This window comes from Labrus mixtus, chromosome 9, assembly GCF_963584025.1.
Source record: "Labrus mixtus chromosome 9, fLabMix1.1, whole genome shotgun sequence".
Taxonomy (NCBI): Eukaryota; Metazoa; Chordata; class Actinopteri; order Labriformes; family Labridae; genus Labrus; species Labrus mixtus.
The window spans coordinates 14,451,178-14,479,024 of record NC_083620.1 but is presented as its reverse complement, the minus strand read 5'-3'; the positions used below and the strand labels follow the sequence as shown (position 1 = coordinate 14,479,024).

Sequence of the window (27,847 nt, the reverse complement as noted above, 5' to 3'; positions counted from 1 at the left end):
CATCAGCTTCATGGTTATTATATTAGTGTTAAGCACACTTTACGTCATCAGTGATCGTTCTATCTATCATGAGCACAAGGCTGCCACTAGGGGGCGAAACAGCATAGCAAACAAGACAAGCTACAGCTGATCAGACATTTCTGACTATTCAGTTCTCCAAACGTTCACTCACATATACAAAAAGCTAACACCAATACCTCAGACAACATCTCACAAACACTTAAAGCCATATGCGTGTATATCCCCAACAAGAACCACAAACAAGGCACCATTTAAAATACACCTCTTTATTTCAAGAGTAAAAACATCATACAGAAGAATGTCATGTTATAAAAGCAATCTACAAACTTGATGAGATGAATGTTCTTTTTTTGATTCCTTATGGCCAGCAACACTTCAGCTTTAACACATTTAATAATAATAATAATAATAATAATAATTCTAAAATAATAACTAATAATACTAATGAAAACAGATTGACATGTAACCGCAGCAACCAATACAAATCCAGTCCTCCGGACTATTTTTCATATTCCTTGTAACAAAATGAGAAAATATGAAAATGAGTAGCTAAAAACCTCCCTGCTTACTGTACACTCTTTAAAACTCACTAGGATGTAAACTGAAAGCCATTGAGCTGGAAGACTTTGAGGAATCTTAACCCCTAATCTTCTGTAGCCGCTGGTTGGTTTATTTAATTAAACAATAGAAAATAAATATGTATGTGTGTATGTGAGTGAGTGAGTGAGTGTGTGTGTGTGTGAGTGTGTGTAGGACTGTAGGTTTTAAAAGTTCATAATGCAACAGAAGCTTTGACTGTTTGTTTTGGTAAATAAAAGATGACACGTCAGACAGAATTGTGAAGAAATATTCTGTAGTGAATGTAGCTATTCAGCTTCTATGCATGATGATGTGTGAATGTTTTTGTTTTTCATTGATGGGTTGCAAATGGTCACTTATTGGTGCTGTGTCTTTCACTTCATACATACTCGATTCTAGAATTATAAAAATCTAGGTATGGTCTGTTTAAACCCCCCCATATTTACATATATACATTCATTTACAAGTGCTATTCTACAAAGGTGATATCTATCTCATTTTTTTATTCACTCAGGAACTCGAATAAAAACAGATGAGATTTGCAACTTTAACTGCCATCACAACGCAGTGTTTTGAACGAAATGCCGTAAAACTGTATTGGGGCATTCTTTGCCAGCACACTTTTGCCCCTGGTCACTCACATGGACAGTGCTTTTTTTAAAAATACAAATGTTACTAATGCTGAATGAGGGGGGCAGGGGGAAGGGGTACATTACAGGGTGAGTGTTCCTTGAAATATCAAAGGTTCAGAGAGTCTCTTTGTTAAGACAATATTCAACATCTTCAAGGTCAAAAACCCGAATCTACCCTGTAAGTTCCTCCCAAGTTCATTTGATATCCTTGAAATACTTATTGTAGTGCTTCGGTCTTTCACCAAGTGTATTATAACCAAAAGTCATTAAGGTTTGTATTTTTAGCCAAGACTAATTGGCTAAGCGAAGAAAACTTTCCCCATGATTACACACCACTTGGCTTAATGTTTTTCTCTTTTACACGTTCACACTTGTCTGTTCATCACTGCTGTCTCTCAGTTATGTTGTCTTCACTATTTTGTCCCCCTCACTGCGCAGAAGTAAAACTGTGCATGCTCTTTAAATGATGCAGATGTGTCCTACATGGGTGCTTTATGTCAGTCTACAGTATGTGTGTTTTACCCCTGTGTCCATTAATGACACAGAGGTGCAGGATACAGGCCCTAAGAGTGCACATGTTTCCATATCATCATTCCTTTTAGCATCTCTCCACTTTGTCCCTTCAGTGTAATCGTACAGAAATCCTTCCCTTTGGATTGAAAGCAGCTGTGATATGAGTTGGACTATATTTTCAAAGTAAGTTTGTTTTCTGTAACAATAAATACAGTTGTGTACCTCTTATCGTGTGTGTACTAAACAACTTCTTCCAGCAGGAGGTGGCTCTTGAAGTTTGTTTCTTAGTGTCAGTCGGTAAGAAACACTATTCATGCTGGCTGCCGAGTCGTCAGGTGAACGATGAGGTTATCTTCAGCAAGGTAGCGTTCTAGTACACTGTCTCTCTGTCTGTTCATCTGGAAGAGAAAAACAATATGTGTATGAGCAGGCGGCATAATAAAGAAGTAAAGGTGGAAAAAAAGGTAAGTCATAGATATGTCTGAGCCTTTGCAAAGCCCATGTAGATAATTACAGTATTTCTAAACTGGGATAAATTTGAAGCCTAAATGATAACCTACCTATTTTAACATTGAACCTAACCGACAGTAATGACAATAGGCAGAGCCACATGATTCAGAGAATGTCCGCAAATGTGCATGACAAGATAATAGGAAACAGAAAAAGCTAATTTCCCAAATGATTTTAAAGACACTCCTCTGTTAAACTGATCACACGGTGTATAATTCCCTTTACCAGAGAAACAAACTACGTAATGCAGAAAAAGAGAAAGTTAGTCATTGATTTGAGGGAACTTCATCGGTCTTTTTATAATTAAGATAAGGCAGTGATGGAGAAATAGAAGGACAGAGTGAGAGCAGAAAGAGTATGACTGTGTGTAGCGGTGTCGTACCTCCTGATGGCAGAGAATGAAGACGAGCAGAAGGATTTGCTTCCGAACAGCGAGTGTCTCTGCTCCTGAGAGGATCTTTTGGTTTCAACAGGGACTGGCTTCTGCTCAGGGATCTGAGCGACTTGAAATCTGTGGGTTGAGAAAAAGACGTGATTAATGTAACATGCGGATAACAAAGGATGAGTAAAAAGTGGCAAGAGTTAATTGCCAAACATTAATACATTTGCATTGCAGGTTCCAATGTGGAACTTCTGTTTTGTGTCAGCCTCTCACCTCCCCACATTCACCACAGTCAGCTCTCCCTCCTTCCTCTCCTTCACTTCACTCTTCTCCACTTTCTCCTGCATAGTATTTGGCACAGCAGCTTGTGTGTGGTGGGTATCGGCGAACACCCCATCCAGCAGGGGTCTCTTCTGCTGGTCAGCGGAGGTGTCCAAGGAGGGCAGGATGAAGGTCTGAGGGGGCTTCAGGGGGTCTTTGAGGGAATCCAGAGGAGGTATGAGGACTGCGGGCCACTTTCTCTGGGCGCAGCGGGTGCAGCGGTAGCCGTGTTTGGGGGCCAGGCCGGAGAGGCCGGAGATGGTGTGGAGGTGGGACTGATGGGGGCAGAGTCTGGGGAGGGAGCGGAAGGTAGAGAGGGGAGACAGCATCGGGAACCTGGGATGAGTAGCAGGAGAGGGACGGGGAACTTATTAGATATGTTTTTGAAAACATGATAGTTTTATATCTATATTTCATTAAACAGTGAGTGGACTCGGTCGCAAAATCAAACATTGTTCTCTCATCTTTATCCAGTGTAAAATAATATGTCAATCTAAACTCATCAACATTGCTCATGATGCTGTGACATATTACTTCACTAGAATGCTGTTTAATGTACGTCTGTGTGGCTAGCACAAAGTTAGAATGAGAGTCCTTTGGGACCTTGAAAAAACCCCAAAAATGTCAAAACATCTCATTTGTTTGTTATGAACTGGCAAAAAAAGAGATTTATTTTTACATATATAAAGGTTTATATTTTATAACTGTGCACTGTGTGTATTTGCTCAGCACTCTTTTTTGTTTTCCATTGTTTTTTTGTGCAGATAAAGGCAATTCTAAAGAGATGAATGGAGCTGTGTGTGTGTGTGTGTTCCCATATTATACTAGTGGTGACCTTTTGTAACCCAAGAACATCCCACACAGACACCCACACACAAAAACACACACAGGAACTGAAAGCGTTCCAGATTTTTCTGTGCATGTGTGTGTGTGGCATGCGTGTCAAAATGTTCTCGAATCTAAAGCTTACATGTTACAGCAGCTCATGGAGCAGCAGAAGCCTCTGACTCTTTTACTAATGTAGATTATGCATAAATGTTGGAGTGCACAGGGTCCACTTAAGATCATTCAAACTTTGAGAAAAGTGCTGATAGTTAAGAGCAGAGGAAAAAGTCTAATCACAGCGGTGCAGACTGTGGCACGCAGCAGCATGTTGCTGGACTTGTTAGATTTGCTTCTGACTACTTGAGCAATTTCAACGGCCACAGAGTAAACCAAAGTTAGAAAACCACAATTAGCTTGGTCATGTAAATCTTGTGACTTCTAGCTATGTGACAGCCAATAAGCTTAGTAACAGGCTGGGGGTTTCAGGACTCATGAGGCAGGAGACAGTGGTTACAGCTGTGTGAGATCTACATTTCTGACATGCAGGACTGAGTCACTGCCAGGAGTCAGCCAACTGAGGAGCTCGACTGAGGAAATGTGGCCTACTGTACATTTTCCTGTTTTGGAACATCATAAAAGTTGCAGGTAGGATTAAATAAGTGTAATAATTACATGTTGTCATGATTATGTAGACTAAAAACACTGTTTCATTATAAATACAATTACTTTTATAATAAAAATGACATTATTTGAGCATGTGTAATTGTGTTTGTGTGTGTGTGTGTGTATAAGTGGTTACATACTTGATTGACGAGCTCTTGCTCTTGGCCAGCTCTTTGCTCTCATACTCCAGAAGCAGTTCTTCCAGTGCAGCAGCATTTTCTATAACAAACACACAGACAAACTTTCAGATGAGACTTCATCATTAATGTAAACTATTGTATTAGTCAATACTGTAACTCAGAGTAGTTAAACTATCCCTGTCTGCAGGACAGAGGTTTTAGACCCTGAAGTTTTATTTAAATGTTGTCTGCTCATTGGTTGATGATTGGAAACATTTAGCTTTTCTCATCTTTTGAATACTCATCTCTCCAAAGTGACAACTTTATAAGAACATATCCTGTCTCTTCTCACTTTCTGCTGTGTTTGCAGTGGTTCACTGGGGTTTAATTATCCTCCTCTAACAACACATGGATATACCATGGAGGGGACAGTCTTGGTCTGCAGTAGTATAGATGACGTACAATGACGATGCTATGTTCACCTCTAAAGCCACAAGACATGAAATCGCTGTCTGACCGCCAGCTCAGAAGTGACTTCTCTGCACATACCTTTCTTCTCAGTAATAAGGCGAACCAGCACGCTGATGGTGTCTTCGTTAAGGTCATCAGAAATGTAGGGGAAACTGTTACCTAAGGCAAGAAAAAAAGACAAAGACGGGAAACATTACACTCTGTCAACCAACATAAAGAATAAGCACTATTACTGCATTTCAGGTTCCTGATCCTGGACTCTATCTTTGTGTAATTACATCAAATTTAACAACACACATACAGAACTATGTGACATGCACATATCATAACAAGTAAGGAAATCTTGGTATGTTTACTATGATTTTTTTTTTGAGCTGGAAAAAGTTTTTTCTTCTTTGTAGCACATCATTAAGCACACATATGTCTCAATACCATATGGTCACATGATAACTTTGCCATTTCCATGGCAACTGAGACCTCATTCTGTTGATGAAAACATTTAAGTGCAATTAAAGTTACTTGAAAAAGCTTGTAAGTGATTAATTCATCAAACTATATCATTAAAAGAGCAAATAAATATACTTGCTTTTATAAATGCATACCAGAACCACACCTACATTTAAATATTAACTTTGATATAACTATTTTTGTAGATTTTAAGGTCATTTTATTAAATCTAAAGTATGATTCCACTCTCTACGGCCAGCTTCACTCTCAGCTGTCAGAGAGCGAGTGAGCATAGTTCATGCAGTGCATGTCGAGGCTGGTATATGGTGCCCCAGTGCACGATGGGACTGATAAGGATGGATGTGGATGACTGAACAGCAAAGAATAGATATGCCTCCATGGCAACTCCCCCAACCATCCCATAATAGAAGAGCACAGTGAAGCAGCTGAGAGGAAAGTAACAAGGGCGCCGGGGGTCCAGAATAGCTCACTCAGCGTTCACGCTCCATTCAGTGCTGTTTAAGCACACAGGGCTTTATGCGTGTGTATGTGTGTGTGTGTGTGATATACCAGACCCCCCCCCCCCTCAATACTGTGTGTATATCTCTGTGTTTCAGAGCAAAATATAACTCTATGGATGCATTTGTTTGCTGCTGTGTGTGTGGATTTCTATGTTTCTTTTATAAGCGGAGTCAGGCTGCTCGGCCACGACAATAGCTCCGTCTCCACTGTGGCTGGAGCTCCGCGAGGATAACGGCATCCATTTCACAGTGTGACACCCATCTGCTATTAATTCCCTTTACAAAGTCAGACGCATGTGTTTCAATGTCAGTCACATGAAGTCAACTGTCCCTCACTTTGTCTTCAGAGTTTTTCTTGGGCCAATTTGACTTTCCAGCCTCTGACAGCCTTTAATGCAGATACCCAGTGGAGCTAATTCGGCTAAAACTACAACAACTCCATGTTACCTTTAACTTTGCCATTTTTGACACCATAGCAGGATTCCTGCTTCATAAACACAAAACTGCAGAGTTCATTCCAGCTCATGACTCTTCCCTCATTGTGGACCCAGCGTTTGTCCTTCTTTTCTCAGTCAAACTTTTCTCTGTCTGCAGCTCTGCAGAGTCTAACTTTCAGCCTTGCCAAGCTAAGCGTGGCCTTGCTGCAATTCAACCCCATGGGTGTTCCCCCTGAATGGAGATGATCAGAAAAGTGCTTGAGTAAGAAGTTTGTCTTTGACCTCAGCCAAGTCAGGACTACAACTGACTCACAGACAGCACACCGCAACAGGGGAAGTTACATTACAGTAAGAGAAGGAAAGAGGGAGGTAATTTTCCCATGCAGCAAATTACACCTCTTCATTTTCTCCCTGCTTGTTCCACCTATCTTCCTTTCATCACCCACTGTCTTTTGTCGTTGGTAACTTTACTAGGCACCTTGCTTACGCTCCCACGCCTTGTTATATATCTGTCTCCCTCACACTGACTTGCAGCTTATCATTGCACCACTGCAGCATCTGTTCCCTATTTTGTATAGAAGGAGAGAGAGAGAGAGAGAGAGAGAGAGGGGAGCAGAGGCTGAGAGTTTTCCTTTAACTTATTTCATTTTGCTTTTGCTTGTGACGGTTGTTACCCTAATAAGTACCTATACATTATTCAAAGTTATTATGCAAGTCTAATCTGCATATTCAAATATTAGTTTTTATTAATGTATGTTTTTTTTTTCTGTCCTTGTGCATAGAAAAAAACAGCAGAGCGTAACCATGGGAGTAAGAGAACACATGGGGACAGGAGAAAGAAAGAGGAGACATGAACCATGAGGTAAGGATCCGACTGAATTATTGATCTGGCTGGGAAAGGAGAGATGGATGGTTAGTGTCATGTTCAGACAGGGAAGGGAGGAGGTCTAAGGGAACTGAGAAAATCAGATGAATGGAGAGTTTAAAGACAGGAGAGAACTGTGAGAGGGGTTGGGCTTGAGGAGTTTCCCTTAGGGTGCAGGGACATTTTAAGTTTCACAACAACGCGTTCTGATGGAAAACGACCGAGGCAACGCTGGAAATAAAAGGCAGGCAGAGAAACTATTGCTGTGCGATTTCACGTGTGTGTCCCCAAATGCCTTACACCGACTCTTCTTTCTGCAGGGCATTTGATGTTTCAGATATCTGCTATAAGAGCAGATGTTGAACTGAAACATCATAAAATCATCACCATGATATGTGCAGTCTTTTCGCAGGTCTGCTGTCCCTGGATCACCTCCTCTTAATCCACTAAACTGGCTTTGCAGCAGGTGCTCTAAAGACTTAGTAGGTAGGAAAGCTGTAGTGTTTGGCTCATGCTCCAAGAGGTAAAAAAAAAAAGTTTTAATTGAAAACTGGTGGCTGAAATGTGATGCACTAGAAGCTTTAAATAAGAAATTAAAACATCAAAATACACTTTCCAGGACGTACATTTATGATCATGATTAAAATGCCCTTTAACCTGACCTTTAACCTTCACCTTTTGCAGCAGAAACCTTTGATGTTAAGGGTTTTTAAATGACTCAAACAAAGAATTATTTGATCTCTGTGTCTGTAAAAATGTCACTGCCTTATTCATTCTTTAAATACTCGTGTCAGATACAGTAAGTTGTCAAAAGCAGCAGGTGTTTTGTCAGCATGAACAGTTAGTTGACATGCTGACAAAAACAGTCTTTACGGAGGTGGCAGATGTACATGTCATGAAGCCTGGAAAAAAAAAAAGGAAAACGTATGGCTTTCTAGCACAGCTCTCCTCTGAGCCTAGTAGCACGGAAAAGCCAGATTAGCCTTGAAACCTGTTCATGCTTACACACTTAATGGCAGTAGCTGCACAGGTTTACACTTTCAAACAGGGCAAGTAAAGGGCTCGTTAAGTGACTAGTATGTTTAAGTCATAAAATTCAGCAAACCCCCGACCAGCTCAGGAGCACTCGCTGTGGGCAGCCCCCCCCCCCCCAAAACTCTCGCACAGAATAATGATAAGATTGATACTTATTTCAGATTTGTCTGTGAAATATTAAGTTTAAACCAGAAGTGAGTTAGCATAGCATAGCTTAAGGACTGTTAGTTGGGGGGAACAGATAAAGTCAGCCTGGCACTGTTTAACAGTTCTCAACACTACTGATTATTCAACAACTAAAATGCTAACAAGAGACTTTTTAAGGTTATGGTAGTAAGGTAAGTAAGCACTCAACGAAGTGCCAGGCAAGCTGTATCCCTAGTGTAAGCTAAGCTAAGCTACTAGCTGAAGCTCAATGTTGAATGATAAGATATAAAAAGTGGTATCAATCATCTTATCTGACTCTTTACAAAGGACAAATACTTCTATGCCTCATTAGCTCCCAAACAAACTAGCTTTCAGCTATGTCAACTAGCAAGAGGCAACCAAGCTGACACACAAGTAAGTATGCAACATTTACTTGAATGAACTCTGAGTTTGTTCAACTGTCAACTCTGAAGACAAAGTGTAAAAATGTGTTGTAGTTCTATATGGCAATGAACCAGGAAAGGTCACACTCCTGTCCCACTGTTGAAAAGCTTCTATTAGTTAGGCTACAGTAGATAACATATCAAATGTAACGTGAGGGTTTTACCTGAGACCCAGATAAGTATAGTGTACGAAACACAAAGTGGCATAAAGGAAATATGAGTACACTCAGAGGTCTGTGTACTGGAAGCATACAAAGCATTTGACTCATCATTACGACAAAAACCATGTGCGACAAAAACGTCAGGAGACAGATTACTTGATTCAAAGAGACAGAAAATGATTTTCATTTGGGTCAAAGGTTGAAGTACTCGGGTCTATGAAGAGTCCTCCAGGACTATACAACTTAACTGTATTACAGAGCACAAGAGAAGTCATGTTACATTTGAACTGTGCACACACAGAAAACGGGTGTGGTGACCAAACGCTTGGATCTTTTCCTCAATCCCTCTCTATCCTTCCCCCGTCTAATTCCTTCAGTTTCAATTGACTGACATTTATAACTGTTTTAGTTAAAAACCCGACTGTCTTCCTCCCTCTTTGTCCTCTCCCTCTGTGTTTTAACAGGGCGGTTTGTCTCTGATGTCAGCAGGGCGAGAGAGTTGATGGGAATGCTTTTTTTCCCCCTTTTCAAATAGGAAAACTACAAGAATAACAGCATGTGCTTAGGAAAACACAGCATGCATGACATGCTAAGACCCCAGAAAGGTCAAAGTTGAAAGAGAGAAAAAGAAAAAAAGCCTCTCATGTAGGGCTGCGTGCAGTCACATCTCAGAGATGCATGCACTGTGGCTGCACACAAAGACACTGCCCTTTTTGGCTTGGCTTGGCTTTGCCATGTCGACCACACTGTGTGCATGCGAGTGTGCGAGTGTGCTATTGCATTTTTTTTTTTTAAATGCTCGTTCCTGTAATCACCCTCCTTTTCAGTTTTGATCTTTACTCTTTCTCCTGCATTTTCTTTCCTTTATTCTCTAGTCCAATATCTCGTTTCAAACCTCTCACCTTCTTTCTGTGGTGTCGGAGTTTCTTCGTCACCCCCCTCCTTGTCAGCGCTGCAGCGGTATCCCTTCTTCTTCAGGATGTTGCAGATGAGGATGCCCAACAGGCCCATCACACAGAAGATGGGCACCAAAGCAAACACGGCATACTCTGCTGTCTTCTCCTCAGCGTTGCGAACCGCTGTGCTATTGACGGACCCTCCTGCAGCGCTGGACGGACCCTTACCTACTGTGCGGACCGTTCTGACATGCAAAGATGCTGAGAGAAAAGGGGAAGGACAAGAAAAAGAAAGCAGGATGAAAATGAATAATGGACCATCAGCGAGGAAATCAAACATATTTTTAAGAAATGCTCAAGATAATTTATTTCAGAGCTGTCACTTTGCATAATGGGCATAGCTCCTGATCAAATGAATGACATAGATTGTATTCTCTATTCAGACTTGTGCTTTTAAAAGCAAAAAAACAGCTAAGCAAGATTACAACTAAAAACAAAAAGTGATACTGAGCTCTCATCACCTCTTTGTTCCTTGAATTAATCAATTTAAGTTATTTGTACTAATCACAAACATACACACATATAAATACAAGTATTTGAAGATGCAAAAAGTTTGATAGAGAAGATGTGAAAAGGCTAACAAGTGATGTGCTGCAGCATCATGCTTACTTTTCACACAGGGACTTTGTGTGGAAACTTGCCCTGTGGCAGTGGAATGAAACCTGAAAAAAGAAAAGAGCATAGTTCATGGTTAGATAGGGGGGATAAAGAAGGAGACTATTTTACAATTATAGAAGTTTTAGTTTTATCCTGTGGTATATTTTTTCCGATGCCTGCCTATTGTGGTGAATGATGCCGTGTGTATGTGCGTTTCTTCTTTTTCCACACCGCAAAAATTAAAGTTCTTAATTGTGATACAAATTAAGGTTTACGAGTTTACATGTTTAGGCAAAGCACTTATTACGTCAAGCCCAGACTTTCCAGTAACTATGGGTGGATTAACTGCCAGTCAGGTAAAACAAACACTGTCAGAGACAAACTGACAGACACACAGGCTTTTCTCACCCAGGCAGACAGTCTCCACAGAGGGCATCAGAGGTCGCAGTGCCAGGAGTCGCAACCTTACGGCCGAGGATCTCACAGGAGGCGTGTGGGCGGCAAAGTTCAGAGTTGAGCGTTTCAGAAAAGCTTCCAGTCGGGCACAATCGGCATTGCACTTCCTCTGCTGGACTTTGAATCTGCTCACAAGCCTGGAAAGAAAGAAGATACTGAAACTTACAAAGGAGGCTCGAAAAAAAAAGTGAGGGGGGGGGGACAAACTGAAGAATTCCTTTGGTGCTGTCAAAGTGTTAGTGACTCAAATTCTGCCACAGTAGTACAGTTCAAAGAACAGGCAGCTCTTAATTGCAGTCCTGTGTCTGTGTTAACTGTAATCAAACAATGATACACTCTTTATACTTACACATAAAAACGTACATAGACAACTAAGGTAAATATAAATGAATGGCAGTTTTGTTGTAACAGTGACAGTTTGTGATCTACAACAACTTCATGAATACAAACTGTAACAGAAGAGAAACATGACACACCTTGACAAAAATCCCCCTTTGGTTCAAATAAAACAGTGTCATAAATATTTCCCATCTCTAAACAATGAATAGCTTGATTTATGTTGACAGTGGTGACTAAACATAAATTATAAGGTTAGAGAGGAGCTGAATTCTCAGTTCTGTATCTCGGGCCAGGGGCTTTGGAAGCAGTAAAATGGTGGGAATAAACTTTTTTTCCCATGGCTAATCACTAAAACTTCTATCTTAAGCCTTTATGTTGTTACTGCGAATACATTCACACCGTTTTTTTGCTGTTTCCACAAAGTTTTGGGGATTGTGTAGTTATTTGTTTAGATTCCGAGAAGAGCCTTGGACTCAGAATTTGGCTGTGGCTGACTATGTCAGGAGTCAATTGCACGTCTTCCAATACTTCTTAAAGCTCTGAATTTTACCTTATAAGGAGTGCCGCTATATCTGAAACAAGTGCAGTTTAAAGGTATTAGTAGGAAGGGATACTTAGGGGACTTTGGATGCAAGTTTAGGTTTTTAAAGGGACAAACATGTAAAAAAAAAAAAGGAACATAAAATCACTAAAAAAAGAAACATAATATAATAACAAAGATATAATGTTCTAAAAATAAATCCCAACAAGACATTTATTGTTATAATTAATAATTTCATATGAGTATTAGTCTCACCTTGGTAGGCTCCTGACCAGCAGGGCATTGCAGACACACACACCCTTCCCCCCACCGACACCGCACTGCTGCAGTCCCACCACAGCTAAACACCTGGAAGACACACGCAGACACATACACACATAATCTCATGAGTCAGGTCGTAGGTTTGCAGAACTGGTTGCACACACACTCAATAAATCATGACATTAAGTCACAAAATGATGTAAAATGCAAAGAGTGTTGCACCCATTTCAAGTGTTTCTTTTGAATAAATACACATACGCAGGAATAAGCACATGCACATATTTACCGTAAGAAGGACGAGAGCTGAGCAGCAAAGGTGGTTCCTCATCTTCTTCAATGTATTCTTCTATGAACATATGATCTAAAGGAGACAAGAGACACAAACAGGGCAGGAAAAGGGTCAATCACTCAACATGTTCGGGTCATGTGCACAAACACTTCACAAGACAATTCACACTATTCCCTAAGGTCAACACAACGCCTAACCTTTTTGCAAACACAACTTGTTGACCACTGACATTGACCTGCCACATTACAACATGACATATGTATGTATCCCGACCTAATTGATGACATTACAACACTTGAGAAATGAAATGTTTTCACTCCTCGAAACACACACACATAAGCATTTGCAGTAACACAAAGCTACACATGCTCACATAGTGAAAAACACCTGAGTCATTGTGTGACTTATTCAGAGCATGTTTGTTCCTGTGACAGAAAGGTAAGGAGCTGTTGAGAATTGCTGTAAATAGCATTTTACATGAGTCAAGTTCTTTTCTTGCACAGGAGTTAATGAACCGGGGCTTTTCTGAGGCTATTCCTGGGCCTCAGGTACTCACAGTAATTCATGCTGCAACATATTCATTTGGAAACACATAGAAATTAGCTGCATGATGCTGAATTCACCCACATTTAGGTTTGTAGGAGACAGTTTTAAGGAGTATTGGAATCGAAACTGCACAAAAATAAAGAAAGAATGATTAGGGTTTTATTTATAAAAGAGCACAGTTTTGAGGATGATAAAAATGTGTTCAACAAACAGCCTAACCAATCAGGGGTCATGTGTTCACATATGTGTGCTACAAGATTGTGTTACAGCAAAATAATGGTGTCATATCTAAAGTTAGCTGGATCAAGCTCCGAAAAATGTGACAAGAATTTTTCTTAAATAGCATTAGAGTGCACACACATACATATATATGTTGTATCATATGCAGACAACATGTGTTGGGCGAAGCATTTATCCGTGTCCTTCACTGGGGCTCTATATAACTCTATAGAATGAGATGAAATCTAACCGGGGGTCACATGTCAATGAGAAATTCTCAGGTCAGTTTATAGCAGCCAACAAGCAGAGGGTTTAGGCTAAATTCACGGGTCACTGAGTTCTCACCAGTTGTTCTGAATATGGAGCTAAACTTCAGGTTTGTTTGATCCCATTCTTTTAACATGTGATAACAAGTGAGACACATATCAGCCAAATAGAAATGATACAAGAAAATGCATTATCATCAAGACTGACCAGCCAGGATCCTTTAAAAGTATTAGTAGAGTTTTTAAACAATGTGTTGCAGTCAAAATAATTCACCTCACTCAAAATTAAACTGTCAAATAAAACGCTGAAGTTTGTTGCACACCGTTTGCTTCTATCTGTGGCCACAATGACAGGCTTTTTGAATAATCAGAGGGACCATGATCTGGCCTATGTGTAACCACACAGCAGGTTATTTCTGGTGGAGATTTTACTTTCAAAATTATAGACAAGGCAGTCACACAATCATCACTGTGAGTTCACCTGCATCGCGTCAGTCCTTGTTGGTATAATAAAAACAGATAGCTAAATATACCAAAAATCTGAGGAACGTTTTTTTATTATTTGTCTGTTTCTTCTCCAGCAGAAGAGAATGTTTCTGACAAAAAAGGTTGGCAGGAAATATGCTTGTCAAACAGTCCCACTTAAGTAAACGCAAGAGGCATTTGGAAGATGTGTGGCAAAAATGGAGAGAAGAGAAAGAACAGATGTTCACAGAAAAATGAGGGAAAAGAAAAGATGTGAAGCAAGTCATTTTTTTCTGTCATAAGTAGACAAAAGTAGAAAGTGGAGATGAAGAAAATAAAATACAGAAATCTATGAGGAAAGGGGAGAAACACAGCAGCATACCTACCTCAGACTTGCAGTTGACTGACCCAGTTGCCGTGGCAACTCAGTGAAGATGCTGTGTGAGCTGCTACAAATGCTGAGTCAAGACCAAACTCAAATATGCTCGTACTTTTCAGCAGCCGTTTAAAACAATACACACAAAAATTTATAAAAGTCGTGTCTGGAGCTACTCAAGAGTAAATAAAGAAATGACTACTGGATTTAAAAAATACAAAATAAAAATAATAAATCTGTAATTGAGTAAAGATCTGACTATGAGACAGATTTAACACCAAACTGCAACTCGATGTGACGAGTGACACAAACAGTGAAGTCTGTGTAGCTGAATGAAGAACTTAGTGTACCTGACTGAGTCTTATACTGTCACTGTGACCACAGACACACCCCGGACACGTCTTTAGAACATGCCCCTTCTATCACAGTTTGTGAGTGTTGTGTGTGTGTGTGTGTGTCTGTGTGTGTGTGTGTGTGTGTGTTTATGTGTGTATGCACATCTTCATCTTTGACCACACAGCAAAATATGGTGTCTAAAACATTCATTATCAAGCAATTCAACATCTCTTAACTCAAACCCAGTCACTCCCTTCCTATGTGTGGTCCACACATGTACTCACACAAAACGACACACACACACACACATGTGCCTATACATTTATCCAAGGTTATAGTAAATGTACTGTAAGTCTGTGGGGATGAATATGCTTAATCAGTTTGATGTTCATCACCTATGTTATTGATATGTATGCATACAGGTGACACACACACATTCAGTAAACACACACACACATACACACACGTCTGTTGTGCCATAATATCCAGCCAACACCAAGCTGTGCCTTATACAAACAAAAAATAAAAAATATGACAGGCTGCCGAAGCATAATTTCAGGGATGAAGTAAAAAGATAAAGTGTTTACAAAAAAAACCCTCGTTAGAAAAAACAACACAGGGCTGAAGGGCAAGGGGTCGATATATGAAGAGGGAGAGAAGTAGGGAGGGAAGGAAAGAGGAGAAAGCCACAGGGAGTGAAAATGCTCAAACTTCAGCCTGATACCATGATATATTTAGAAGCGTTTGTTAAAATGCCATTCAAACCAAAGCAAGAGGCTAATTTCAAGTTACACATGCCTACTTACTTATACACTTATACACACACACGTTCAAGCACACATAGCTGGAAAGACGGGGAAAATATGATCAATAAAACGACAATGATAGAGCGAGCGAAACAAAAATGGGACCATGAATTAAATAAGTCTTTTTTGGAAAGTGTCAAGTAACGAATTGGACCCGGTTAGAGGGGTTGAGGAATGTCGGTTTTCCTCGGACAACCTCACTTGAACTCCAGAAGTGCAGTCACTGAAACGTCTGCAAACTGCAGTAAACTGTGATAATCAGACTGTTGCTCATTTAACCTGGTGGAAAAGGTTTTTGCATGAAGCTAAAATGTGCTCAAAATTCAAAATGCATGTAAAAGTTTGTCCTGGAAGGATGTTAAAAGTGTGCAGACTCCCTGAGCCATGCATTCAGAAATCCACCATTCACAGCCTGGTTAGCCAGGCCCACACTGTTTGCGTGTGATGCGTTTCAATCCATTTTGTCTGAGGCTTTCCCCACAAACCCACTACAAAAGTAACTCCACACGTGGAAGTTCCACTGGATTTACAGGCACACGAGCGCTCCTGTCTCCATGCATGGCCTCATTGTCCCTCAAACATTCAGTCCGCCCAGGACCAAGTGCTACTTAGACCCACAGCAGAGCAGCAATCCTTTTCATCTTTTAGTTTTGGGACATTATGTGAGAAACACTTTCCTTTTTCTTGTGCCAGTAGTGTGTGTCTAAATATGAAGGTACACCCAGCAGACTGTCAGCTATAGCTTTGCACAGCGAGTGGAAAACAGAAAAAAAATTGAACAAACTTTGTTCTCCCAAACATGAGAAAATCTTCGTATCGGCATACAATGTGATTTAATAAACTTAAGAGATGTTAGTCATTATGCTAAACTTGCCTTACAGGCTTTAGGCTGTTGCCCCATATTTAACAGACATAATAAAAGATCAAAGATTTTTTGTTCAATTCCGACAAGCAAGTTAAAAACAACCTTTTTTTTTAAAGTCATGACATTCGGCCCTTTTCTAACCTCTAGGCAAATTACTTAGTTTCCTGATGAAGTTCTCTGAATAAGCACCAAACATCTAGTTCTGAGTAATACATAGAAATGTTTTCACTTTTTATAATGATGGCATGTTTTTTTCCAGTGAAACCGGCCAACAAAACATACAGCATAACCTGCTGCATAAATGGGCACCCTATATCATCTGGCATAGATATACAAAACAATGAAGAAAGCATTTTAGTATAGACTTAATCTCTGTTAATGGTTAATTAACTTGCTGTATCTGTTTAAGTTCACATCGTTAAACTATCATACTTCTGCTCCATGTGTGCTTCTTATACGCGCTAGACTTGTACCCTCAGTTCTTGTGTCGATCCTGTTTTTTGCATTTTATTTCTCGGTGACCCTGCTGGTCTCACACATGTGTCCTCTATGTGCCATGGTTTGGGAGGCTGCAGTGAGTGTAGGTATGTGTGTGTGTGTGTGTAATAAGAATGGAGAGTGAAAAGAAAAAAAAGGGCGTCGGGCAAATAAAGGGGGCAAGGGAAGAGGAGGATTTAACAGGATATTAACACTTCTCAGAATATCCCAGCATACAAAGCTAATAGGTCAAAAGACACCAACACCCATGATGCCTTAGTCATTTTTATGTGAAACAAAAACAAAACAGGATTTAAATTAAACCCTCAAGAGGACAGGGAGGAGAGCATGAGGACTTATCTCAAAGTGTGAAACAGTAATTGCTCAAACATTGGAGATGTTATTTGACACATAGTGACAGCATCAGATGACCAGTCATATGTCCTGTTTTGGTCAGAGGCCCTAAAAATAGCAATAATTAAGAAGTTATGGCAAGTCATGACAAAAACAGGGACATTATTCTGTTTGGTTGTGGTTTGGGGCGAAGACCGAAATCGCAGTTAATGTGTTTGAGAAGCTTTTTCTGGCTCCTTGATGTCATGCAGCAGCTGAACTGAGAAATCCTGCTGGATCTGTGAAGGAAGGAAGGAACCACAAAAGAGGAAACACAAGAATGAGTGGAACTCCTCGCCTTTGAGTTAGAGGTGACTGGGCATGCAGGAGATGCTGGTCATGCTGCCATGTTATTGGATCCTAAACAATGAGTTGTGTGTGTGTCACGTGGGTTCTCATCAGACATGAGACTGTTTGATTTTCAATGCTGCAATATATTTAAGCACAAAAATACACTGTCATGCTAACATACCTTCCATTTTTAAGCTGAAAGACTGTAGCTACAAATTATAGTCTGTAATAGTGACAATGATTCAACTTCTGAGTCAACAGCTTCATAGATTGTTTGTAAGGTGAAACAGGATTCTTAATATACTCATCTAAATAGAAAATAGTGTCTCGTTATGAGGCTAGACAATGACAGTAGATCGAGAAAAGGGAAAATAAGATACTATAAATACCTGCTGGCTCATAGAAAAACATTGGCATTACTTTTAAGTTTTAAAGGAATTTATCATTATAGCAGTTTTCACATATACACTCGTATATCTAGATAATTTCAGGAGGACTGCTCCGGATATTCTCCTGACCGGGCTGTTCACATATACTCCTCAAAGTAGCAGTAGATCGTAGCAGTCGCATGCATACACTATATGCACCATTCAGCAGTCACAGGATATAAACGTCACTCCCTCTCCCATTGGCTCGAGGTGAATTCTCCGGATAATATCCTGCTGCGTTCTCACATCAGCCCACTCAGATTTACTGCAGAAAAAATACTATGGGGCTGGCAGGAGAAACTCCAGGTGAAGTTTTCTGAAAGTCTGACAGCCCTAGATGTTGATTAAATATAAATAGTACAGTTTTGTTTTGCACCTTTTCGGTTGTGGTAAATTCATAATCATTTCATCCAACGAGTTCCTCAAGAGTTAATTTTAGGCCCAATACTGAAGTTAAAATGTGCTGCTCCCCTGGGTCAAGTGATCATTAAACACAGTGTACAGTATGACTGTTATGCTGACGACACCCACTTATATATCGACAATGTAACCCAGCTTTCTGATATCAATTGCTGGATCACTTTCAACTTCATGGTTTGCCCCACACAACTCGTTGTATAAGACAATCTTTCATCTTGGACCCTTGATCACAAAAAATGTAAGCCAACTGCAAGAAGTCAAAAATTAGGAGGGGTATTTTATTCTGGCCTTTGTTTCAACGACCAGTACTCCAAAGATCTGACATTCTTCATCGTTAAAGAGATTATTATTAGCTTTAGCCTTAGTCCAAGTTGTGCTAATTTTAAAACATACTGGTGTTTATGACACTTAATTCTTCTGTGATTCACAAATGGCTGATGAAACATCCCAGAGGTTATTCTAAAGTCATGGATTTCCCTCTTTATCGTAAGGTAAAACAGCCTTACAAAAGAAGAAAACCACAAAGTTCTCATGCTGATAATAGCTACCTATTACGCTCACTATGTCACATTGTGTGTTCAGCCTTGGGGAAGACCTGGCTGCGTTGCACTTGCAATTATCTTACGGCCCATGGAGTGAAATACAATAGAAAAGGCCTAGGACAGCAGAAGAAGGTTTAAGGTAATTACACTCCATTGTGCTATAGACATTTCATGGATTGAGAAATAATGTGCACGTGTATGACAACTACGTGATCGGGACAACCATACCCTCTGTTTGACTAAATAGAAGTGCCCATTATCCACTAGTGAAAGGTTCTTTTACACTAACACTTTCTACGTTAGTACTCAGGTAATGTCTCATTATAAGAAGTGAGTCTGGGCAAAGTCTTGCCTCTTCACAAATGTCTGAGGAAGTGTTCCTCTCGCTGTCTCTTGGTGCCCCTTCTTTCTTCTCTACGTCCTCGAGTTGACTTGAAGCCTGGCGTCATGTTTTCCAGTGGAACTGAACACCTGAAGAAACCTAACAGGCCTCTCTTGTGTCTCTGATGCACACCGGCCGTCAGATATCACTAAACCCGAATGACAGTGGTTAAATTTGACAGGGAGAGATGGTGACTGGAAGAATGGGGATAATATAATAATGTGTTCAACTTTTTACTCTTGGTTATATTGCCAGAGTAATACCAATGTAGAAACCAAAGATCCCACACAGCAGATTGAATACAGCCATTATTAATTTATGAACACAAAGGCAGTTAAATCTAGTTTAACAACAGAAAAGTCTAAGTGCCCTTTACTCATTACAAACAGACGCCCTTTTTTAAGTTAAACCCACAAATTATTTTCGCATAATCCCGCCAAAAACGGCTTTAAACCACCCAACCATCAATGATTAATGACCAACATGGTGCCCGGTTTTGATTTATTAGATTACCAATATTATTATTATTAAGTTACCAATTAAAAAAACATTTGGTTTTTCTTAAGCCTAAGTCAGACTTTATTTTCTGCTTCAGCACAAACACTAAAGTGCCAAAAAGCTATTTCATTTTAACCCAACAGAAGCCAACCACAAACCAACTGTCTACCAAAATATCCTACAGAAGTCCAAAGTCTTAACTGTTTTCAGGGTTTAAGGCAGCAACAGCAGAATTTGAGGCAACCTGAGATGTGAAACTGTGTTTGAGAGTAGGTGTTTTTGAGAGTGTGGTATTTTCCCTTACATCACCAGCCTCATTAACTGTGGATGTAAATCAACACCTCATGTTCCTGCAACATGTTCAATTATAATCCACGACCAACACACACTAACTTCCTCAACATAAAGTCAGTGCACATGTATACTATAATCATACAAGTCTTGTTTTCATTCACACAAACATGTGTATGAAGTGTAAAAACAACACTTCCAACATGTCATCTCTATTTGTCGAACAAATACAGAGGATTAGGTCAATTGCTGTTTTAGTCGGTGGAATAATCTTCTCTACTGAAGCCTACCACTTGAGAAGGTGTGATCAGCCAGAGAAAACATGCTTTTCATCACTGATAGATTCTGTGTTCAAACTAATGCGTTTCATTTTTCATGCTGTGGTTAGAATGGAAAACATGTGAGGCAGAATTACACATTTCAGAGGTTCATGTGTCATGTAAAAAACAACACATTTACTATCCTATTATTTTGTATTAGACAACAGATTATGCCATCTTTTAATTAGCTATTATTATTGCAGTTGATAGTGATATCTTATTATGTGTGTTTAGGGATGTAAATATTAATCTTGAGGCAGTTAAAAATCGATTCAAAGGTGCCGAAGGTTCACATCGGCACTCTGAAAAACGAATCGCAGTAATATCGTGAGCGTCAGGCGGTTGGTTGTAACAAGCGGGCGTTATCATGGCAGCTACGGAGGCAAAACCTTTTTTCTTCAGTCTCATTATGTAAAATAAATTGTGAGAAATTGTATCGGGAACCCAGTGTCGTATCGTGAGTTGTGTGTGAATCGTTACACCTTTAGAAATGTTTTATGACTTTTTGAGCCAAGCTAGCTGTTCCCTCTTTTTTCTTTGTAGGCTATTTGCTCCATTCTTAGCTAATCTAGAAGTTTAATGTCTTCTGGCTCTTGCTTCCTGTTGAACAGACAGACGTGACATTGGTTTCACTTACTCATTAATCTCAAGTTATGGACTAATAAGAAAATTCCAAACTGCTCCTTAAATGGAACGCCTGGGTCAGAGAGTCCGAAGCGAGACATTACCCATTTGGAAGAGGTGGAGGTCAGGGTGAGTGAACGCTGGGAACAAGCAGACCCCTGGGAATGTTAAAAACTCCATATGTGCACAAAGTCTAGGCCTACTGTAAAAAATCTTACATATGTGAGAGCAGCAAAAGATAGCAAGAAACCTTGATTTTGCAAGCCTACAGTTTGCTGCCAACATGCAAACCAAACCACAGACACGCACACTCACATCCACATATACTTACACATCTAAATATGCTGTGTTTGAGTGGTATTAAATAACTCTATAAAAGTGCTGCAACAGACAAGAGCTTCAATTTCCAGCTTTGTTGGCTACATCGTCATTACTCAGCGGTTGTTTTGTAACTGGGCATGTCTGTAGCACTCCTCACATGAGTGACTGTGTGGATCCTCTCCAAAACATGACACACACACACACACACACACACTTTACATATCAAACAAGAACTCACAAAGACATCAACCCATACATGCTGCTGTGTGATTTGTTCTGGCAACTTAAAGCAAGCGATTGGTTACTGGCAAGTTCAGCGAGCAGAATGTGGGTTTCTTTGCAGATATGCTTTCCTCCCTCACAGCTGGCATGTGGTGGTAGCAAAAGTCTGCATTTTTGCTTTCCTCTTTTCTTTAAGCTTATATTTAAGACTGTGTCATTAAACAGAGGAGAGCGACAGGGCAGATGGAGGAGACAGAAGGGGGAAAGGTCGTGAACTCAGTCAAGCAGGGCAAGATTACCTTTGCTAGGATCATTCTGGACCGAACCAAATGCTTTGAAATGTGTCTGCGAAACCAAAAAGACACCTCTCAGCACAGATACAGTCAGGTGCAGAAGTATAGCTCTTAAAAAATAAATGATAAATCAAGTATTTGATCAATAGAGGAAAACAACTTGTCCTAGTAGATACATCAGGAATCGCTGCATTTCTAGTTCAACAGTAAATTGACTATAATACTAAATTTAATTTTTGGAAAGAAACAAGTCAGAAACTAATTCACTGTAGGCTTAGACTATTGTGAATGGTGTTTGAACTCTTTCTTACTTTTAATGGAATTAATCAATTGGCAAATGAATCAGCAGTGAACATAATTGCTAGCTGAAGTCCTGTAAACTTGAGCAAACTGCTGCATAAAGTACTTCACTAAATGTACTTGGTTACTATTCTGTCTTCTAATACTGTTTTTTAACTGAAATTTAGTCCCAGTCTTTGAGTACCTAGCCACAGAAGTACGTAGCTGTATTTTCCAAGGCGCCTTTTTTCTGGCAAAACATAATTCACCAGAAAACAATAGAAGGGTATCCATTTGACACCATGACATCCTTGACCTTTGTTAACTTCATCTCAAAAAGACCTCAAACTTCCAGGATGTGACTCTCTTGCATGCACGTCCTGGCTCTAAACAGCATGAACAGACGGAAACTCCCCCGTAGCATGACTTGCACTATGCTCAACCAGATTTAAGCGATTACATACTGGCTGTGTCCGAAACAGCATACTGTTTATTCTAAATATGAGGTCACGTTGAGTATGTATGTTTCACATTTTTAGTATGCAACTTTGTGTGTATGCTTGGAATACCCGGATGTATACTGCATTGGATAGATTATTTAAGTATGATACAGTAGCACACTGGTCATACTAAAACTCCAATGGTGGAGCTGCCAGCCAGCCAACAAGCGGCATGCAAACAACAGTAACCAAATGTGTTGTCAAAAAATACTGCATAGCTGTGTAATGAACGTATATATTTTAATTGAATTCTATTTATGGAGCGACAGTGCGCTAGCTTGGTGCTAGCTTATCCAACATAGCTCAGATCAGAAACACGTTTATGATGAAGTCCCATGACTTGTCATTTAGCATGTTGCTAACAGCATATTAATGGGCAGGTTAGTATCCAGTACAGCATATACTGTTTGAGTATGTAGTATGCAGTGCATTAGTATGTGGTTTGAGACATCACCACTAAAAGAGGCACTGAACCCCTCAGTTGAAATCTTCTCCTCATACGGAGAAAGCATGGAGTTAATGTTCCATATTGTTGTTAAGATAGTTTTTTGGTGTGCACGTGTAAGCTGTTAAATGTATCTGAGTGTCAGTAGGAGAGCATGTTTGTGCAATTATCTTCCACATTTTAGTCCAGTCAGGTCTCCCTTTCATTATCTGATGCTCCCAAAGTGTGCCAAGCACTGGGTACGCTTGGACCAGGGTATGTGGTCGCTGCAGCGGGAATTTCTTTGGCACATGCACTGAGCAGGCAGGCCTGCCAGCACGGGGATGGAAGGCCGTCTGGAGCTCTTCCCAACCACTCTGGTTGAACGGATGGACGGACAGATGATAGGAGTGCTGGCCTAATTAAAGCCTGGCTTTGTCTTTGACTTCCACATATGCTCAAATAGAGATTTGTCAGTCTGATAAATTAAAATGATGATCTCTAAATGTACGTTTGTTATCAGCACGAGGGCTGCGTCATACACACCTGGATCTTCCTGTCATTAGGAAGAATATTATATATATTTATATATTCTCTTTAAATATATTACTCTTGTCAATATCTCTTCCTCTCCGTCAATGGATACACACAGTGCACAGTAAATGTTGGGTGGGGAAGAGTTTAAATGGGGGATAAATTTGGCGCAGGATAAATCCACGGCTCCAGACACAAGCTCCTAATTAAGGTATTTGAGAGTACGTGTGTATGTCGTATAATTACAGACATCAGCCTGAGTGCTGTGAACATGACTATGACAAAATGTGACTTTCTGCCAAAATAGTTACATCACAAGAGAACTTTAAAAGACAATCCATCAGTGTGTGCGGATAGAGTGACAATCAAAACACACAAAACCCGTACGTATTGTTCGGTGAATATTTTATCGTAAACTTTATCATGTTTCTTTTCTATATTTTATCCATGAAAGGAGAGAAAGGTGTACTCTATATCACACAGATATTTTTAAAGGGTATTTTGTAACAGGCTAAACCTGTTTGGAATCCTGTTGGGCTGAAGTTACACACACACACACACATAAAAATAAATCAAAATTGTAGCCTCAGTTGAATTCATTATTAGTTTTAAAGTGGGTTATTTTCATAACTCATGAATTAAGCAAATTGATCTTTGTAGTTGTTGTCAGGTCAGTATACTTTTGTGACTATAGTGATACCACTGTACTGTTTTAGCGAAGAAAAACAAATGATAATCTGCAATAAAAAAAACTTTGATGTCTGGTACTGGTCCAGCAGATGACAACTTTTTTAATCTAGAAGGGCTCACATGAAGTTTTTAAATGAGTCTATGAACTTGGAAAGAGTTTCTGATCCAACCCTGTCATCTCTGCTCCTCTCTAACTCACTTTTGTAATTTCACTTGATAAAATGTTCTTTGGTGAACCACACCTGTTTCCCTGGGATAGAGAGATACTCACATTTCCCCACCCTTACAAATTACACATCCGGACACACACTCACGCTCCTGTTCCCGCAACAAGGCGTGAACACCACGACCTAACAGGAAACAGGAAGATTATCTTCTCGTAAATCAAAAATCTAAAATGATTTTGAACGCTACATCGAATCCTTTGTTCACCTGTTTTATGCTAGGATGGAACTAATGAATAAACTTTGCTAATCCAGGTAAATCCTAAAAACGCCAACACTGTGATAATATTAGGGACTAGCCAGTAAAGATGTCACATGGCCCTCTTCTGGAAGTGTGTGCACTTGTATGTGTGTATAGTTGTCTATGTCTGAGACAAAGCCTCTTTTTGATAAAAGCATGCAGGAATTTGGCCTCAAACAATAGAAGCCCTTGGCCAAAAATGACAGTCTCAACTTGGTTCTTGTGTGAGTGTGTTTGTAGGATGCCTGCCCTCACCAGAACACAATGTGGAGGGCTTCTTACACAGGGTATCCTGCCAATTCCACCAAAGTGATGTAATATGCAATGGTGGCACGATACAACTTCCAATGAGCTATTACACTTATTTCATGTTCATTTTTATATCCCATAGTTGCTTCTTTTTGTTAATTTCAATTCTAAATGCTTTGGAAGCAGAAATAATTTTTACTATCCAAACTGTAATTTTGCTTAAACTGAAATGAGCTGGGTTTCATGTGTATTACACTGATAATGAACTACAATCTGGAAAAAAAAGCAAAGCCCGCACTTTTTTTTAAAGAGAGGAGGATCATACTACTAGTGAGGTCATCACGTACACACATGGCTGTGCGTCAGGCACGCTTTCACTCAGACATTGGGCAGAAGAAACTGGTTCCCAGATGTATTGTAAGGTAATGAAATCAACCTCAATATCAGGTTTTCAGATACCCATAGAATAAATAAAACGTAGCCTACTTCAACAATAACATACTAATAGGCCTAGGCTACTTTAATACCAAAAGCAGAGGAGAGAAAAAAACCTTACGAACTGTTATCGTTCATTTAACTCACTACAAGAAGATCACAGCAAAGCATCAAGTCCAAAATAGATAATGGTAAAAAATAAAAAGTCAACTCAGTCAACTTGTTCACTGAAAATCCTGCTGTTTGAGACAGAAACTTAGAAGAAGAAACACACTCCAAACATCCCTTTCCCCGAAATTGTATAGGTGCCTTCTATATGAGCCATATGATTCCCCCAAGAGCAGACAAAAGTTGATTTAGGCTACATATGAAGATGTCATTTTCCCGCTGTACGTAAAAGTGGTCACGACGGTCGGACAGGCTTTGCGGCGAGAGAAGCCTTGCACGAGCCGGCAGACTGTCGAGACTAAACTACCGGCTTCAGCAGCCACTCACATTGTTACTACGAGGTGAAAAAGTAGCAAGGCTTACCTGTTTGGTGAATAAATGGGGTTGAAATCAGTGTCTAGAGAAGAGCATCATTGGTGTAGGACATAGTTGGTAGGTGTGATGAAAGTTCGTCGAGAAACCACAAAGCCGGTAGAAGTGAGGTCCCCCTTTCTCTCTGGCTCATCTCAGTGTGTGAAAAAAAAGACACATAAACACTGAGCTGGCTCAGTGAGCTCACTCTGCGTCATCGCTGCGAGCTGAAACTCTTGTCAGCGTAGGCGCGCGCGAGTGTGCGCCCGTGCGCGTGTTGGTGCGTAAACCCCCTCTGATGGCCGGTGACTCGGTTTCTCGGCAGTGACTGCAGATCACAGCCTGCCTGCTGAAGATGCGCAAAGGTGTCTCTCTGAGAGCCAAGTGATGTTTAACTTAATGAATAACCGATTTAAGGTTATTATTTTTTACCTACTGCAATTGCACTTTATAACGACTCCTATTTAAGTAAGGACAGAAGACATTTAAACTTTTAAACTTTAGCCTGAGTTACATATATCATATATCAAACTGTATTGTGGGCTCATGTTTTTTTTTGTATGGGTGGGATATGTATGTATATATGTGTTGTGTTGTGTGTTTGTATGTATGCTGGCTGCTGGAACACCTAAATGTCCCTGCTGGGATGAATGAAGTATATCTTATCTTATCTTTATCTTATCTTAAAAAAGACATTTGTGTTATATAAATAATCGATAGCTTGGAAACAGACACTTTTTTTTCTGCCACAAAATTTGAAATAACAGCATGATGTAGGCTAACCATATGGCTTAAGTCAATATAGGCTACAGAAATGTATTGCTTGTAATGATAATAATAATACATTGGTTACTTGTATTTTTTCTTGTTTGTTTTTAAATGGCCACCTCACCAAACTATGTTCTAATGTTTTGGAAGTATTTCCAGGATCTTCCATTTGGCTTAAAAACTCTTTGTCTCTACACATTACAACAGCTTCTGACTTATGCTTAAACAAGCATTTAGTTTATTAAATCAAAAATAATAACACATTTCATTAGTTTTGTTAATTGTGCTGCATGTGTTTGCTGTTTTTCATTTGTAAAACTGCACTACTGTACAATAAGCACAGGCCTTTTCAAAGCACATATTATATCCTGTGGCAATAGGAAAAACACAGGTGTTACTTATAAACAATGTGGGCGGCAGTAGCTCAGTCTGTAGGGACTTGGGTTGGGAATCGGAAGGTCGCCGGTTCAGGTCCCGGCACGGACCAAGTCCGGAAATTGGTCTGGTAGCTGGAGAGGTGCCAGGCCACTTCCTGAGCACTGCCGAGGTGCCCTTGAGCAAGGCACCTAACCCCCCCCCCCACAAGCTCAGGAGCGCCCGCCGTAGGGCAGCCCCCTCACTCTGAGACCTCTCCATTAGTGCATGTCCACAGGATCCTGTTTGTGCATGTGTGTGTATTTCAGTTCATGTTTGTGTAGCATGTTTACTAGACAGAGTGTAAAAACGAATTTCCCCTCGCGGGATCAATAAAGTATAAATTCTTCTTCTTCTTCTTAAAATGACGATGGCTCTGTTCTATTCCAGTGCCCCAGTAAGCCAGACAGAGTGACAGTGAAACTAAAGAATTCAAACAGTCTGACAGTGAAATTTTAGCAGCTAAAATGAATGCAGCCATAGCTTTAGTTTTATTATAAACACCTGTTATTTTCCTAAAGCACCATGTCAAAAGTATGGGAAATATGGACACATATTTAAGTTACTAGAAATACACAGATCATATACAGATTTGAAACGTTGTCTTTGTGATGTCCTTAAATAAATATAGGCCCATCCATGGACAGGCGAGTATAGG

At 40.0% G+C, this 27,847-nt stretch overlaps 1 protein-coding gene across 1 annotated transcript; it reads right to left on the bottom strand.

The window, feature by feature from the left end:
* Positions 1 to 271: 271 nt before the first annotated feature.
* On the bottom strand, positions 272 to 26,229 carry relt (RELT TNF receptor). The gene is made up of 11 exons (XM_061046411.1): positions 26,020 to 26,229; positions 12,529 to 12,603; positions 12,237 to 12,329; positions 11,054 to 11,238; positions 10,658 to 10,710; positions 9,995 to 10,249; positions 5,115 to 5,195; positions 4,587 to 4,665; positions 2,911 to 3,294; positions 2,638 to 2,766; positions 272 to 2,143 (listed from the first exon to the last, which is right to left on the bottom strand). The coding sequence occupies exons 2-11, from the start codon at positions 12,568 to 12,570 to the stop codon at positions 2,140 to 2,142; spliced, it is 1,305 nt and encodes a 434-aa protein (XP_060902394.1). The 5' UTR covers positions 12,571 to 12,603; positions 26,020 to 26,229; the 3' UTR covers positions 272 to 2,139.
* Positions 26,230 to 27,847: the final 1,618 nt, after the last annotated feature.